The sequence below is a fragment of the Talpa europaea genome, assembly GCF_964194135.1.
Source record: "Talpa europaea genome assembly, chromosome: 4".
NCBI lineage: Eukaryota > Metazoa > Chordata > Mammalia > Eulipotyphla > Talpidae > Talpa > Talpa europaea.
The window spans coordinates 52,464,427-52,482,425 of NC_140070.1; the positions used below are offsets into that span (position 1 = coordinate 52,464,427).

The following is a 17,999-nucleotide window of genomic DNA, read 5'->3' on the forward strand; positions in this document are numbered from 1 at the left end:
AGACATCAATCGAAGAAGATAAATATAAAGCTCTAAGTAAATAAATGGTAATTAAAACAAGTGGTTGATTTTTTTTTCCCCTACATAAGCACTTTACATATATTTAAAACTAAAATAATATTTTATTTGAGATGAATTGGTTTTCTAGTTGGCTAATTGTGGTCCTTAACTTTAGTAAATATCTATTGATGCATTTTTGGAACTGAATTATAATATTTCTGGAGCCAGAAATAACCTTTAAATAGTAGTAGAGCTGCCTTTGAGAAAAGCTCCTTTCCAGCCTCTGTAACATTGTGTACAAATGATTATAATCTTTGTCTGCCTAGCACAATTGTAATTATACAAATCTTGTGGTTAAATTTTTTCAAATAATAATTTTTTTCTAGTAAAAGGCTATCAAAACTGCTGATTCTTGAGAACATGTGGATTACTTTTATGCCTCTACTCATAAATGAGAAAAGTATGTATAGAGCAGCTAATGTTAAATTTAGTTAATAATTTCTCTATTTCCATTTCATATTCTTTCATGCTAACAGACATCGTTCAAAAACTGAAGAAAATATACTTGATTTCTTTTGTATTTCTAAATCTTAGGCACACCAGATTACCCTCATTTAATAAACCTTAAGGATTTTTTATTTTATCTCTAATTAAAATTACTTAATTCACAAGGGATCCTTCAGATAGTTTAAACTGAGCCTTTGTAACCAAATTTTAAAATAATAAATAATATTTACAAAATTATATAAACAATGTGTCATAGTTATATTTACATAGTGTTTACTATGTACTAGGCCAAGTAAGTTAAGTACTATATAGTCTCTTTGAGGATATTTTAAGATTAACAATTAAATCAGATACTATTACTACTTATTTAACAGATAAGGAAACAAGCACAAAGATGCAGTGATTTGCCTAAGGTCACACAGCTGGACAAGCTCTGACTCCAAAATCTGTGCTCTTAAGAAGTGTACTATAACAATTTCTACTTTGGTATAAAAATTTTAACTCAAAAATTAAAATTAAAAAAATACTTTGTTTTAAGCTGTCAGCAAAGATTTGAATGCTCTTACTTATAAAAATATTATTAGAAAGAAAATCAAAATGTTCCTTAATTGTTATGTGAAGGATTATGTGGATAAGACAAAATATGTATGTAAAAACAAAGGCAGCTTTAAATATTCAAGGAAAAAGAAAGGCCTCAAAGTCAAGGAAAATTTGTAGAATCCAAACCATCCTAACACCTTGTATCCATAAAAATCAGTAACTGGCTTAGCACTGACCTAATCCTTCCATGCCAGGATTGTAGACCTATTTTGGCTGATATTTTGTAATTTATAAGAGTAACAGAGAGAGAATGTATACTTTATCCCTTACTAATTTGAAGATAAGGGAAAGTTGCTTTCTGACTAAAATTCCTATAGAACAATCCAAAACACACTGTAAATCTGACTAGTTTGGGACACTGTTTTAAGATGGATGGGGAGGCAGAACCAGGTTGTAAACATAATTCAACTGATTTTATTCTACCATATATGGAAAACTAATGAAACTAGACACGGAAGATTAATCTAAATAAAAAAACATCCCAAGGAGGCACATGGGTCCTTCCTACTCGAACATAATCAAGGGTAAGGGATTCTGCTGTAGAAACATTATTGTTTCCTTGTAACACTATTGTCTTAGATGGGAGATTCTTAAGACCACTTAGAACTCTGTGTGTCTATATTCACCAGAGTGCCTTTTTATAATTTGACATTGTAATAGCTTACCAATAGGTAAAATATTAGTTAAACAGATTTTAAAATTCTATTAACAGGTAAAAAAAAATGTATTAGTCAAAGTGAGGGATGTAGATGAAACACTATGGAAAGTGATGATAATTGTTGAAACCAAGTGATAAATATTGAGATATGAGGGTAATGATGGAATTCTTAATTGTTAATCACTTTTCTGAATGAACGTTTCCCTAATAAAACTTGTCAGTGACAAAATAGTGCATATATCTTTGCCACTTGACTACTGTTTTTTCTTTTCATAAATTTAGTGATTTGTCTTCTATTTTAAATACACTAGTCTCTGCCTGGTTATTGTAATTCAGGTTCACTTTTAGTTATGCTGATAAAACTATGTATCTAAATTTGTGAGACTAGAGAATACACTGATTGTAGGGATTTTTTTTTAATTTTATTTTTATATTCCCCATTCAATTGCAGTCCCCTTATTTTGACCCCATTTCCTCCTTTCCCCGCCTCCCCCATAGTATGTCTCTGGTTCATAGTTGTTTGTTGATTTTGATTTTGTCTTTCTTATAGCTATTCTTTTTCCTGGTCTCTTATTTAGGTTTTCTAGATTCCTGCTATGAGTGAGACCATCCGGTATTTTTCTTTTTCTTTCTGGCTTATTTCGCTGAGCATGATCCCTTCCAGCTCCATCCATGTTGCTGCAAATTGCATGTGTTTATCTTTTTTGAATGCTGACCTGCACCCCTATGTTTATAGCAGCACTATTTACAATAGCTAAGCTTTGGAAACAACCCAAATGCCCAAAAATAGATGACTGGATCAAGAAGATGTGGTGCATATACACAATGGAATATTACTCAGCATTCAAAAAAAGACTGTAGGAAATTAACCAAAGTAATGCCCTTTTCTGGATCAGCCAACTATACTTCCCTTAGAGGTACTTCTGAGTCACCTTTGCTAATAGGTTTATTTCCAGTTATTTCCTTGCACAGAACTTTAAACCATTGTATCTCAAATCAGAGAGCAGAAGTTCTAAAGGTTGTTGTTCCAAGACAGAAAATCTCCTTTTGGGAGTAGCAATGCAATTTCTATGTAATTTCTTTTCCCTCTATTACCATCCCCTCATCATTTAAATTTTGCTTAAATTCTCTGGTTCTAATTTATATTTTTATCATGTTTCCCAAAGTAATAAAAATCTTATTAAACCTCCTTCCACTCTTCTGTTTTCAAACAAGTTAGTCTGTTAGGGAAAGTCATACATGATAAATATCAAAAGTAAATACCCAAACTACTGACTTTATAAAGAACATTCTAGCTAATAAATGGAGGAGAAATGATAGAATTGTAGAACTATCATTTCGTAGCTAGTAAGTGAAGGTGAAATGATAGAATTGTAGAATTACCATTTTGCGTAATGATGAAGATTAATGATTAAGCAGTGACTGCCAATATCACAAAAAGAAACAATCAGGTATTAGTGCCTCTTAGTAGAACTATACAACACTGTCAATGAAATGTTCTTGCTGTAATATCAAATATTAATCTAACCAAGCCTCTGCATCTAACTATCCAAAATACAAAGGAACATATTAAATGCCATTATGGAGATAGACGTTAACACAACCCCCAATGTGAAAATTCTATAGGACAAACTACCTGATTTCTTAGGGAATGGGGGGCTTTATAGATTAAAGGAAAATTCTGGATGGTGTTTGTCTTCAAGTATATATTTGTAAGTATATATTGTAAATAACTACGTATACATTCCAGTTATATATAGTTATATATCTGCTGAAATATTTATAGATGAAATTCCGACACCTGCCATGGCTTTAAAATAATGCAAGGGGTGGGTCTCCCTGGTGGGGCAAGGGGTTAAGCACAGCACTGTGAAGCAATCCACAGCCTCTGCAGCATGAGTTCGATCCCTGGCCGGCCAGGGAAAAACCCACATGGCAAAGCAAACCTCTCCTGTCTCTCCTGCTACTCCCCTCAGCAGTGTATTTCAGTCAATCTGCCTGTTCTGTTCCCCACTCTGTCTCTGGTGAGTCCTCGCACCCACCCCCCTCATCTCTGGCCTATACCCCAGCTCTTGTATGCATGAATAAATAAATCTTTGGGGAAAAAAATAATGCAAGGGATAAATAGAGGTATGACTGAAATAAGAATAGACCTGTATTGATAATTACAGGAGCTAGGTGATAAGTTCATGAGGTTTCAGTATACTACTGTCTTTACTTTTATATGTATTTTTAAATTTCCATAATAAGTCTTATAACTTTCAGATTTCTGGTTTGGATTTTATAAACTTCCCTTGATTTTTAGGCATTTCTCTTTTCTTGAATATGTAAAGCTGCCTCTTTATATGTGTATTTTCTGTCTTTACTTACAACTACATATATCTTTCTTAAATTAAGTTGGATTTTAAATATTTTACTTTTTTTATCCAACCTTTAAAGCTAATCCTCTTTCTTTGAGATCTTAATTTTTTATAGCTATACTTTTTTATTTAATAAAAAGCCTCTTAAGTTTAATAGTCTGGTACTTTGAAAGTGTCCTAACCTTAAGTATTAAATTGAGTTCTTTGGTTTCATTTTTCATAACCACTTAGTTGTTCACTTACCTCCCTGGCTTGGATGCCCATTACCATAACTTGGTAATGATTGTATGATTGTATTTTTTACTTTAGGTACTTGCTACAGCCAAGAGACAATGGAAACAAGTCATCTAAAACTGATGACCTGGGGTCTCTTCGGTTAAATATTTGTTATACAGAAGACTATGTGCTTCCCTCAGAGTACTATGTTCCTTTGAAAACATTGCTGCTAAAATCACCAGATGTCCAGGTACTTTAAAAATCTTAAGTGTTTGATGAAAAGACTTAAAATAACTCTGTTAATGGGCCTCCCCTGCTTGCGCAGGCAGTTGAGCACAGTGCTGTGAAGCTGTCCGCGGCCTCTGCAGCATGGGTTCGATCCCTGCTGGCCAGAGAGAATCCCGCATAACATGGCAGACCTCTCCTGTTGTGCCCGCTGCTCCCTTCAGCAGTGTATTTTGGTCAGTCTGCCTGTTCTGTTTCCCACTCTGTCTCTGGTGAATCCTCTCACCTTCCCGCACATCTGGCCTGCACCCCGGTTCTTGTATGCATGAATAAGTAAATCTTTAAAAAAAAAAACCTCAGTTAATGATGAGGAAAAGATTTCAGAGTATCAAATTTTATTAAAACAGCAAATACATAGCTATGTTTAATTTACCTGAACCAGAAAACTGTGATTCCAATATGTATTCACAATTTCATTTCTGATAAAAATTATAAAATTAAATATTCTTCTATGCAACAGTTATAGTGAACATATTTGAGTTTCTTTTTCAGGTTAGGGATTGAACATTTAATCATGTTCCCTTAATTTTATGCTTTCTGCCTTTTTTATTCTAGCCAATCTCTGCCTCAGCTGCTTATATTTTGGGTGAAATATGTAGAGATAAAAATGATGCTGTCTTGCCTCTTGTGCGACTGCTGCTACACCATGATAAACTTGTTCCTTTTGCCACAGCAGTGGCTGAATTAGACTTGAAGGATACACAGTAAGAGTTATATTTTTTTTATATTTTATTCAGTATTACCTATGTATTGTTGAAATTGAACCCTAGTTTGCCAGTTTGTTTTATAATCACCGTTCCTTTGTGTTGAGCAGCTTTATTGTGAAATAGTCTGAAAAATTTGTTACTTGGCAAGTAATATAAGAATTTTGTAAGTTAGCAAACAGTGTCCACCAACAATAAAGTTAAAGATTATTTTTTCTAGCTCACTGTCAAAATTTCCTTTTACTAATCTTTGCTTTTCAATGGTCACAAATGAAACACCAAGTCAGAAGGTTTTTTTCCATATGCAGTATGTGTCATCCTTACATGTACATGCATGACATTATAAAAAGCAATCACATGGCTTCCCATTCCTTGTCATGGTCTGACATGCCCATTGTACACATATACCCTCTCTCTCTCTCTCTCTCTCTCTCTCTCTCTCACACACACACACACACACACACACACACACAGAGCCTAGTTTTATAGTTCATAAATATGCTTTTTTCCCCCTACAACTTATTTTGAGTGTAATTTTGCTATTTTTGAAAATCCTAATGGCAGCAATCTTTTAAATGCATCATAAAAATTACTAAAAATATGACCAAAGTTAAATATCAGTAATTGATTTCACAGTCTTTGTTTACTGCACTTGGTTTCACCTTATTTATTTTTATATTTCAGAGATGCAAACACAATTTTTAGAGGAAATTCCTTGGCTACCCGTTGTTTGGATGAGATGATGAAAATAGTGGGAGGGCACTACCTGAAAGTAACATTAAAACCTATTCTAGATGAGGTACAGTATATACCTCTGATATGATTGCTTATGTGACTTTACTGTAGCATCTCTATTCAAGTGATCTATTGACTGGAATGATACATGCATTCATATATTACTAAAGGAATAAGGCTAAACACATTAGAAGTAGAATAAACAACTTATCCATCAGTGGATTTTTGCTCAAAGGGTACATTGTAATATGTTACACATAATTATTTCTTTGTTTGTACATTTCTATTTTAGCTAGAATTTCAAATATGTAAGAATCCTTTTTTTTTAATGTAGTTCTTTGGGGATATTGCATATTTTATCTCTGGAGGTTTTAAACTTCATTACAGTTTTCATTTTTATGATTGTATCATCAGAACAATAATATTTTTTACTTAGCCAATTTTTTAAGAATTGGAATTTAAATAAAAGGTTAATCTACTTTCCAGATATGTGACTCTTCTAAATCCTGTGAAATCGATCCTATTAAATTAAAAGAGGGAGATAATGTAGAGAATAATAAGGTAAGTCCTTGTTATCAGTATAATGGCATTAAAATTGGCCTTAATGATGTAACTATCTCCCATTTATGTTGTAATAGTGTTACATGGAGGGAATCAGTGCTTTTTATTCTTTACATAATGTCCATTCTACTTGTAGCATTTCCTGTGTCTAGTTTTTAGAATGTTATTTTCTCATTGAGTTTCACTGTGTTTTTGTGTGTGTTTTTTGCTGTAGTAACAATAATGGATTAAGGCTATCTCCAATTACATCTCCCATTCTGGCCATTCCATTGGGGTCAGGTTGGTCAAGCTGTTGCAAAATGATTTGATCAGTTTATACTCTTAGTTGGCTCTGGAGAAACAATGAGTTTTAGGGTCATTGATGCCCATGTTCCTGCATATTTGAATTATTTCCCTGTTTTCTTTTTGTCTTATTTTCTGTTGCTTCTTGTGAAGTTTATTCCATATATTCACCTCTTATATCAAGCTAGTCTAAAACCCATCTGTTAAATTTAGGTCAGAATATAAATGCTCTTGTACCTGAATGAGTTTGGAGACGGGGTGCAAGCCTTTAGAATACTGATAGTGACGATGTAATAGATCTCATTTTCATTGCAATTTTTCCATAAAGGCTATTGATGATGTCAGCATCTTAATATTTACCTCCAAAATCCTACAGGAGAATCTGCGCTACTATGTAGACAAGTTATTCAGTACTATTGTAAAATCAAGTATGAGCTGCCCCACTGTAATGTGTGATATCTTTTACTCGCTAAGGCAGATGGCTACTCAGAGATTTCCTAGTAAGTACCTTGTTTATTAAAACATACCTTTTCTTTTTCTGTATTTAATATTTCTTGTATTTTGATTTCTGTGAAATATTTAATGCATATAGGTAATCTTTAGGTTCTCAAAGTAATTCTGACCTTTTCATGAAACATTTATTTTCTTATAATCTCAAAACATATTCTAGTACAATGGCAGCTTTATACAAAGAGCAATTGAAAATCATCATTATTTTTAAAAAGGTAAAAATTTAGACCTGTATCATATAAGTAAACATTTATACCATGTGCTTATAAGATTGTTAAATATAATAAACAAGAACAGTTGTTATTTGTATACTTCTACATTTCTACTTGTATGCATTTAAATAGTGAAAATTTTTCTATACAAGCTGACCGTATTTGAAGTTTGGGCATAGAAAGGTTTTGGTGGTGAAAAGTTTTTACAGAAATGGTGTAAGGCATTAGAAACATCTCTGTTGCATATATAGAATTTAATTTTGCGAGAGTAGCTATATAAAGGCTTTCCTTGAAAATATTTCATAAAATTAAGTGTTGCTATCTCTGATTGTTAATCTCAGAATTATTCTAATTAAATGTATATTTAATAAGTAAACTTGCCGTAGCTGTCTTTCCAGATCTGTCTATAATGGGGTGGGGGGAGGGTACAAGGAGGTAAGCTCTTAAATTATCAGTTTGTTCCCAGCTGTGTGAAACTGTAACCTTATTTGTGACTTTCTGAAGAGATTCTACTATTTTACCATGTTTGTGCATGTGTATGCATGCCCATGTATGTAAATTGTCTCACCCTTCACTAATTTACCCAGTATTAAAGTGATGGAACTAACATGTAGTTAAATTCAGACCTAGATGTTTTTGTTACTTTTAGTAAAGACAAACAGTTAACTTCAAATAAATACACTGAATCTAGTCTTTGTAACAAAATGAGGGGGAAAGACATGAAATAATGACTGAAATTATGTTTCTAAATAGTGTGTTAGGTCATGATAACCACATTGAATAATTATGTACAGGCACAATGCTAACCTGCATTATCTCCTGTCTGATAACAGCATGAAGTGGACAATAAATTGGCTTAGAAAAGTTACTTGCCCATTGTCCCTGCTTTGGCCAGAGACAAAGAAGTCCTCAGACCTGGATGTGGCCTACTGCAAGGCAGACACTAATCATTGTATTCTACCCAGTGATCTTGGCCTTAAGCATACATTAACTGTTTAATTCCTATTTATCTAAATGATCTAAAACCTCTTTTGATTTTTTATAAAAGCAAACTATCTTTTGTTGACTTTGTTAGTTTGTCTTCTTGTCCTCATCACTATTGTAGTGATAGTTTGGTTGTGATAAAGTATTTTTGTATTTTCTCATTTATGCTTCTTACTACCTGGGAAGATCATGGAGGGTATGGGATACCATGAATAGGAAGCATATCATACAAAAAACTGCTAGTTAAATGACTTGCTGATGACTACCCCAGTGAATGACTTGAATAACAAAAGAGATGAAATTCAAGCCAAATTCAGACATTCTTTCCCTTATCACCTGCTTCTCCAGCATCAGATTGTTGGGTTAAATGTTGACTCCAGTGTGAAATGAAAGTTTTAGATAACATGATCAGAGTCACAAGTTGTCTACCAGCCACTAGTATTTTTTGTGGAATATTGATAAAATTTTAAGAATAAAGATTTCTGCCTAATTTCTTTATTGTATCACCTTTGATGTTACCAAGATTTTTGAGGGGGAAATTGAAATATCATAAAACTGAAACAATTTCCTACCTTAAAATGTTGTGTATTACCACTAGCTAATGCTAGGTGCCACTTTTATTTTCTGTTGTAATTTCAAAAGTGTTATTGCAAATGAGAAGTATATTTCCAAATTAAAATATTTCTGAAAACCCAGCAGTTTTGCTTTTCATTTTCTTTATTATTTCTTTCGGATGATTTTTAGACATAGGATTTTCCCTTTTAATTTAGTCAGTCATTGCTATGACTGCATCTGCTCAATCTTTACTAGACAAATTATATAGACCTCCTATTTAGTTTACATGTTTTTTCAATATTTTTTTACTTTGTCATCAGTGTGTTTTAATTCAGTGTTTTTGTGCATGACATTTCACCATTTTTTCCTGCAGATGACCCTCATGTTCAGTATTCTGCAGTGAGCAGCTTTGTGTTTCTTCGTTTCTTTGCTGTAGCCGTAGTCTCACCTCATACTTTTCATTTGCGACCTCATCATCCAGTAAGTGTTGTTCTTCTCAAAACTTTATTCCACTTTTATTTATTTTTATTACAATGAAGAAAGGATAAAGCAACAAGCCACTTTCATTTTGCAGTATTGTCTGATAGCCGATAGTTAAATTTACTGGGAATTTTTTGGTGCCATTTCAGTTTTTCAAAAGGCTGCAAATTCTATTTTTTAAAATTGTAGTTAAAAGATATTACACAAGAGTAATAAAATATTGATAAATGGTAAAAAATACAAAAAGGATTCATTACATTTTCCTTTTGCTGTTGTTTGTAAATTTCCATAAAAGTTTCTTTTTTTATTATAGGTTTAACATAGCAGATATTTTTAAATCTCACAGAAATTTAAAGAGGCTTTTTTCTGAAAGATGTAAACTTTTACTGAAGTATAATTTGTTTGGTGTATCTATTTTTGCCTTTTCTTCACCTAAGATAATATTGTACATATGGTGAGATTTAAATATTTTTAAAAAGCATATAATCATTTTGTTCTGAAGTCCTATTTAATTACTGTAGTTGAATCTGCACTGCATAGATTTACTTATTTCTTAACATTTTAAGACTCAGTTTTGCTGTTTCTGTTACCTTCTCATATATTTTTGCTGACTTTTTTTGCTGACTTTTTATCTTTTGTTACCCATATACTTTATAATCTTATCTAATTGCTTTTGTTGCTGATTTGTATAACATAATAGTCAACATTTAGTGCTTACTTTGTACTGGGCTTTGTTCTTAGTATTTTATATTTTTTAGTCTAACCAGTGATCCCATGAGGTAAATTTTATTATTGTCATTCCTATTTACAGATAAGGAAATCACAATTTAGGAATTTTCCAAAGTTATAGCTGAGAAATTATGATTAAATCTTAATCAATTTGAATTGAATTAAGCCAGGATTCTGATTCATTCAGTCTTTACAGTTTGTGAGCTTACCTCTGCTCCACCCTGCCTCTCATGCAGACAGGTGTTTGAGCACCACAATGTATCAAACACTGTGCTCAGCACTGAAGAAAGCAGTGTTGAGGAAGATTCTCCCTGCCCTTAGGAAAATCACCGCCTAATTCAATGTAGGGAAGCTGCATGGGTTCTACAGTTGGATGTAGGCTCTGAAGGCCACGCCTCCTCTTGACAGCTGTGTGACATTACCCTCCCATTTAACTTTGAGAACTGAATTAGAACCACACTTCTGTGGTAGCAGTACATCCTTTCTTGCCAAAGGACAAATGGTCTGTGAATAGTACAGCAGTGAGTGGGCCAGTGTTCTTTTGTTCACATGCTGTATAGCACTCTGGCAGCAAAAGCTTGGTAGCAGCATTCTGGGCATAAACAGAACTCCTACCTCCGAGCCTGTGACCCTTGTAGTTAGAGTTAGATCTGCATTTTCCTGTAAAAGATGTTGCAATAAAGTCCTTCTAATACAAACTCTGTATTTTAGGTCATTTTTTCCAATCAGTATGCCAGGTGGACTGCTCAGACTATTATATGTGTATTGTTTGCTTTTAAATGTAACCATATGCCTTCTTTTTAAGAATCTTTTGTACTAATTAGGGAAAACAGAGCAAATATGTAAGATGGATTATCTAAAGCTATTGGGTTGTCAGAAAAGTCATGATACATTTTTTAATAGGCCGTGACTTTTCCAACAACCCAATATATGCTTAAATCTAAAATTAGCATCTGATTAATATTATGTAAGATGTATAGACAATTCTTACACTAGAAATTGAGAACAAAAACCAATCCCAGTGACTTGGGGGTGATGACATTATCAATTGTCAAGACCAGTGTTGAAAATTACAGGGTAGTTGGGGGAAAGAATCAATTAAAAGGCTGTTGGAATTTACTTTTAGAAGTTCTTTGAATTTTGAGAAGCCAGTTTTTGTGGAGAAGAAAATCAGATTGCAGAAGACTGAAGAATAGGTCAGTGCAGTTTTACCTAGGTAATATGTCAAAATTGTGCTTGCCCTGCTGCTGGGAGGGCTAGGAAAATTCAAGCATGTACACACATGTGTGCATGCACACTTGAATGAATTACTTTTAAAAACTAATTAAAATATGGGTTATGTTAACATTAACATGATTGACCATTCTTTTTGACAAGTTTCATGATGACAAACAAAAAAGACTGTAACTTCCTTCTTACTATATCCTCTATTTTCCCATTGAGCACTCCTTTTAAAACTCAGCCATGATAGACTTTTCTAACCCTTCAGTCTGGGTTAGGTATCTCTCTTATGTGTGCATATAGCACTGTCTGCTTCTCTCTGTCATGGCATTTGTCGTGTTGTATAATCATCTGTTTATAGTCTTCTGCATGTGACTGTTAATACCTTAGGAGCAGGGGCTGGATATTTTTTCAAATTTGAGTGTTCCAAGGTCATGGAAGAGTTTCAAGGAAAAGTAGATAGATGCTCAGTAAATGTTTGATAAGTATAGCCCAGAGAGGGAGACTGTCAAATGATGAGCCTTTCAAAATGGGGAAGCCTATATGTGGTTTAAATAGAAGATACAAGACCAACAGAAAGGGAGAAATTAAAAAAAGAAGGATATCAGATCAGTAATCCTGGAGGATTCAGAGTGAATGTCCATAAAAGAAAATGTGATAGGGTAAACATTAGAGGAAAGAACCAGTTCCTTCTTTGAAAGAAGATACCATCTACTTTATGCCTATGCCAGGCTTTTACTGCGTGCCAGATGTTTAGGGTACTGGACATCTGTGAAAAATTATGATCTTAGATGACAGCAGGGGAGTGATTAGAATAGCTTGTATATAGAGTATAGCAGGGGATCCGCAGTAGCTAAGTGACGTGATTGTCAAATAACAGTGAAGATGTAACCAAACCTCTGATATGCTAAAATTGTATAAAATGTGCTTTTCCCCTCAGGGAATAGTGACCTAAATGCTGATTTTAAAACCAAATTGAACAAGAAAATCTTGGTGAAATTCAGTTCAAATTCTGTTTTTTAGCATATTATTAAGAATTTGATACTCTTTAAAGTCAGAGAATTGTAGGGACCTTTTATACATATAATGTGATCCTGGATGTTCTAGCTAAAATGTTTTCTGAATAGTCTTAATTAAGGTGTGTAACTCTTTTCAAAGGTGTATCATAATGACCATATCCAAGATTATCCTTTTTTTTCCTGGTATCTTTTTTCCTTCATGTTAACTGCCTTTTTTCAATGTGAGGATATTAAAGTATTAAGTAATTTCAATTAAAAACTAAACTACATCATTTCTGCATCTAAATTTTCTTGAGTTTGTCTTTTGATGGAAGATACTATTTATTTGAACCCCCAACACAAAAAAAGACGTTCTATATCAATAGGGAAATTGGCTATATAAATGTTGAATTGGTGAAAACTCATTTCAGCATTTAAAATCTGTTCACGAATATCAATTATATCTCAATTTAAAAAAAGGAGCGAGGACTTATTTTAAATGTCAGTTTTATTTATATTTTCTAGTATACCTAAAAAATGCCTTGGGTAATAGACCTAAATGATTAGTCTCTACTAAGATCCTATATAAACTGGGTGAATTCTCATTTCCTAAGTTGGATTTAGATATTTGCTTCCATGGTGAAAAGGGTTGATTACAGAAGTCATATAAATTATTGGATTTATTTGGAGGTGGGTTGAATACAGCATATTTGGAAACTGCCATTTTAGGTTATAAGGTATAAAAAAGTAGACATTGACATTCTAAAAATGAATACAGTTTGTGTAGGTGACGCAAGCTGCCATGTGTAAAAACAACTTATATATAATATTAATTAAGTCATGGGTTTCCAAAGTAACATGTTATTAAATATAATTACTTTGGAAGGAATTATCAATTATATGTATCTTTAGTCTCTTCAATACTGAATACAGTGAGTCATGCCTACCTTTAGTTAGATTTTTTAAATGTACATTGGTTGTTTGAATGAATTTTTTTTAAAGGTTTATTTATTTATACAAGAGCTGGGGTACAGGCCAGAGGCGTGGGAGGGTGAGAGGATTCACCAGAGTCAGAGCTGGGAGCAGAACAGGCAGATGGAGCGAAAGCACTGCTAAAGGGAGCAGGGGGCGAGACAGGAGAGGTCTGCTGGGTCATGTGGGAATCAGAGGTTGCAGACAGCTTCACAGCGCTGCCCTCAACCCACTGTGCCACTGGGGAAGCCCTGAGTGATTTTTTTTTTTTTTTGTGGGACCCTCGCGGCGGCCAGGGAACCAACCGGCACTGCAGAAGCTGTGGGCAGCCTTGCAGCCCAGCGCTCAACCGCTGTGCCACCAGGGGAGGCCCCTGAGTGAATATTTTTGAATCACTGTTTTAGAGCAATGTATCCATTCATCTGACTTTACTTTTTATACAAATTCTATTTTTTGAAAACTTAATAGTTTTGTTTCTTTACTCTTTTTCTAGGATGCACAGACAATTAGGACATTAACTCTCATCTCAAAAACCATTCAAACGTTGGGAAGCTGGGGGAGCCTGTCCAAAAGCAAGGTAAGTCTTTACAGTTTTTGTTTGATATTCACACTTCTAAGTATTGTTATACCCTATAAATCTCTTCTTGCTCACTCCTTTCCTGATTCAAAACAAAGCTCGATAAAAACAGACACACACACACACAGTTATATACACACATACAATAACTATCTTTTTAGATAGATTGTTGTTTCTTAGTCACAAGGGAGAGAGTCCAGTAAGCAGATGTAAAAGCCTTCTAAGAGCCTCCCTGGTGGTGCAAGGGGTTAAGCATCGCACTATAAAGCTATCCACAGCCTCTGCAGCACTAGTTCAATCCCCGGCCAGCCAAGGAGCTACCCACATGGCGCAACAGACCTCTCCTGTCTCACTTACTGCTCCCCTCAGCAGTGTATTTCAGTAGATATACCTGTTTTGTTCTCTACTCTGTCTCTGGTGAATCCTCTCACTCCCCGCCGCCCCCACACACACACACTTCTGGCCTGTACCCCAGTTCTTATATGCATAAATAAATAAATCTTAAAAAAAAAAAAGATGTAAAAGCCTTCTAAATATCTGTGCCATAATCATCTAAGAACTGTTGCGAGAAATCTGCAGGCCCTATAGCTGTATTGAAATATATAATTGAATCCTTTTAGGCCTAATCCTCAACTTAAAAATACAGTCCATTATATTCTTATTTCTCTATTAAATATATTAAAATCCTGTGTTTTTTTTTCCCCTCAGTCAAGTTTCAAAGAGACATTCATGTGTGAATTTTTCAAAATGTTTCAAGAAGAAGGATATATTACAGCAGTTAAAAAGGTATGATTGTTTTATTCTGGAACCAGTAGCATTTCTTATATAGTATTGGGTAAATAGCATTCTTATTATTTATTGCAGTCAATCCCCTGTTTAAAAAAATACAGTAATGTTAAACTTTCCATCAGATAGTAACAGGTTGTCTTTTTCCCTCCTTTTTCTTCTCTACCATACCATGGGAGCTTTTTTAGCTGTGAAAATACCTAAATGAGTTTTGGCAATAGCTGCTATTGCCAGTGTCTTAGTCACACAAATTATAAATATCTAGGATTGGGGTTTCTTAACACTGGCATCATTGACAATTTGGTTGCAGTTTGATTGTGAGAGGCTGTCTGATAGACTATAGACTGTTTAGCAGCATCCCTAGCATCTATCAATTAGATGCCAGTAGTATGCCTCAGTTTTGACCACTAAAAGTTTCCAAGTATTGCCAATTGTCCCCTGAAGGACAAAATTGTGAACCTATGCTCTAACGGAAAAAACTTAGTATGGTGCCACTTGGAATTTTTTCATATAATGTGCACTTAATTGCCCATAATAAAAGAATATATGAATTATTGATCATCATATAAATAATGAGAGTTTATGGTAATAACCTGAAGAGAGTTACTGTAAGTTCAAATGAATAAAAATTTACAGTATGTACTATACTAATACGAGGCCTAGCATATGTGAAAATCACTATACTTAGAAGTTAAGAATGTTTTGCAAAGATCTTTAACTTGACTCTTTAGTTCTAAATCTTCCTAAACAAAATGTAGCATTATTGTAAAACCCTAAAACTTTAAATAAAAATTATTTTGAATTACATCTAAACTTGGCTTGAAGAAAATACTGTATCTTATCATCACAATTATAACTTAATTCAAATTAACAAGACCAAATTTTAGAGATTTCATTGAGTTTTTGTAGCATGATTCAGTTGATTTCCACAATATATTTTATTGAAGTATTTGTCTTTGCTTTTTTTTAAGGACTCAATAAATGAAAATGATTTAAAAAATTAAAGCCCGTTGAAGTTTTTTGGTGTAGAATAGTGCGACTTCATCCAAAATTTTAAGTAACCATTGAAAGCTTTTGAGGAGAAAGTCTTTCAAAAGAATAGGGGAAGAAAAAGCTGTCCTTTTATTTTTAGGACATAGTTGAAACATTTTTGGGCTAGTGTAGGCAGACTTTCACTGGCAAGATTGTAGTGTTCTGTCTTTTGTCTGGTATTGTTTTTCCATTTTTTATAACCTAGACTGTGGTAGCATCTGATTTTTCTTTCCTTGATATAATCAGAATGTGGAATTGAAAATGTCAATGGAGTAAAGATTAGTGTGCCAGGAGTTTCTCCATTCCTATTCTGCTCTGAGTCACCCACTCACATTCTCATGGCCTATCAACCATATTATGTTTACTGTCTTTAGATTTGATTTTAGAGTCTTAAATAGACATAAGATATTTTGCTCTAATGTACTGGTTTTCTTTATAGTTTATTAGCTAAGTCTGGATATGAGCAGTGCTAGAAACCTCAAAAGCTTATTATGAAGATCATTTCTCATTTTGTAGTAGTACTCTACAATGACAGCTGCTCCAGAAGAAAATAGATTATAACTTCTGCATCCTATACTATTCTCACAGAGTTTAAGAAGGATAACCTGAATTGGTCTATCAACAGGGTGACCATAATAAGTTTTAGTGTCCAAACATGCCACTTAGCAAGAGTGTTTTTACTCTTTCTGGAGTACTATTGAGAACACTGGAATAAGTTTGCCCTGAGCAAACTAGGACCTACATTTACCCTCCATATAGTCTGTTTTAGTTATTGATTTTTCTTTCATTCTATATAACTATATTTATCCCATAGTTCGTTATAAATAAAATAAACAACAAATGTTATATTTATCATAAATAAGCAGTAAATACTTGTCAAATCGATGCCTTAAGGAAAATAGTAAGAAATAAAATATTCAAGTAACCATTATACTCCATTATTGGATGGTTCTTCTGGTCATTTTTTACTAAGATGTTTCTTCAGTTTCCTTAAATACTTGTTCTGTATCATCACATATAATGCAAAAAGAAACATTGTTCTTATTCTTTCACTTACCAAGACTTCCTTCTGGCAATCTACAAGTAAACATTCCATTGGGGAACCCCACAGTGTGGGTTTGGGTGGGCAATCTGCAATCAATCTTAGGAGAAAATGGTTGTTCCCACAAATTGTACTTTAGATCAGACACTGGTACCTCAACACCATCCTTGTTGGAAAGTGCTTTGTTTTGGTGTGTAATTTTTTTTAAGTCCTAAACCAAACAGTGTAGACAGTTATAAAGGAAATAGCAAGGACTAAAGAAATACAATCATCTATGGAGCAAAATAGGTTTCCTCTCTAAGAACAAGAATTATTCCTTGAACTACTAATTTGAAGAGACATCCACATGCCAGGAAGCTCTTGACCAGTTGAGGTTAGAAGCTAGAAGCTAGATTGCTCATGAAGCTAGATTGCTCCTCCCTAGTGTGATGGTTATTTCAGATTTTCTTGAGGGACCACATTCCCACATTTTCTTTTCTTTTTTTTTTTTTTATAAATTTTATTGTTATATTCCCCATACAATTGCAGCCCCCCCATTCTGACCCCAATCCCTCCCCTCCCGCCCCCGCCCCCCTAAAAGTGTCTCTGGTTCATAGTTTTTTGTTGATTTTGATTTTCACTTTCTTATATTCATTTTCCTGGTCCCTTATTTAAGTTTTCTAGATTCCTGCTATGAGTGAGACCATCCGGTATTTTTCTTTTTCTTTTTGGCTTATTTCGCTGAGCATGATCCCTTCCAGCGCCATCCATGTTGCTGCAAATTGCATGTGTTTATCTTTTTTGAATGCTGAGTAATATTCCATGGTATATATGTACCACATCTTCTTGATCCAGTCATCTATTTTTGGGCATTTGGGTTGTTTCCAAAGCTTAGCTATTGTAAACAGTGCTGCTATAAACATAGGGGTGCAGGTGTTCTTTGGAATTGATGTTTCTGTGTCCTTTGGGTAAATACCTAGGAGTGGCACATTCCCACATTTTCTATGAAAGTTC

The 17,999-nt window shown here is 33.9% G+C and overlaps 1 protein-coding gene across 3 annotated transcripts in view; it reads left to right on the forward strand.

Moving 5' to 3' along the window:
• RASA2 (RAS p21 protein activator 2) overlaps window positions 1-17,999 on the forward strand; it is a gene marked incomplete at both ends in the record, with an annotated part of 114,107 nt that overhangs the window by 79,180 nt on the left and 16,928 nt on the right. For all 3 annotated transcript variants that reach the window (XM_084231170.1, XM_084231171.1, XM_084231172.1), the window contains 8 exons: window positions 4,435-4,591; window positions 5,182-5,330; window positions 6,015-6,129; window positions 6,552-6,626; window positions 7,285-7,408; window positions 9,543-9,649; window positions 14,063-14,146; window positions 14,855-14,932. In XM_084231170.1, the coding sequence (XP_084087296.1) occupies window positions 4,435-4,591; window positions 5,182-5,330; window positions 6,015-6,129; window positions 6,552-6,626; window positions 7,285-7,408; window positions 9,543-9,649; window positions 14,063-14,146; window positions 14,855-14,932 (889 nt within the window). The remainder of the gene's footprint in view (window positions 1-4,434; window positions 4,592-5,181; window positions 5,331-6,014; window positions 6,130-6,551; window positions 6,627-7,284; window positions 7,409-9,542; window positions 9,650-14,062; window positions 14,147-14,854; window positions 14,933-17,999) is intronic.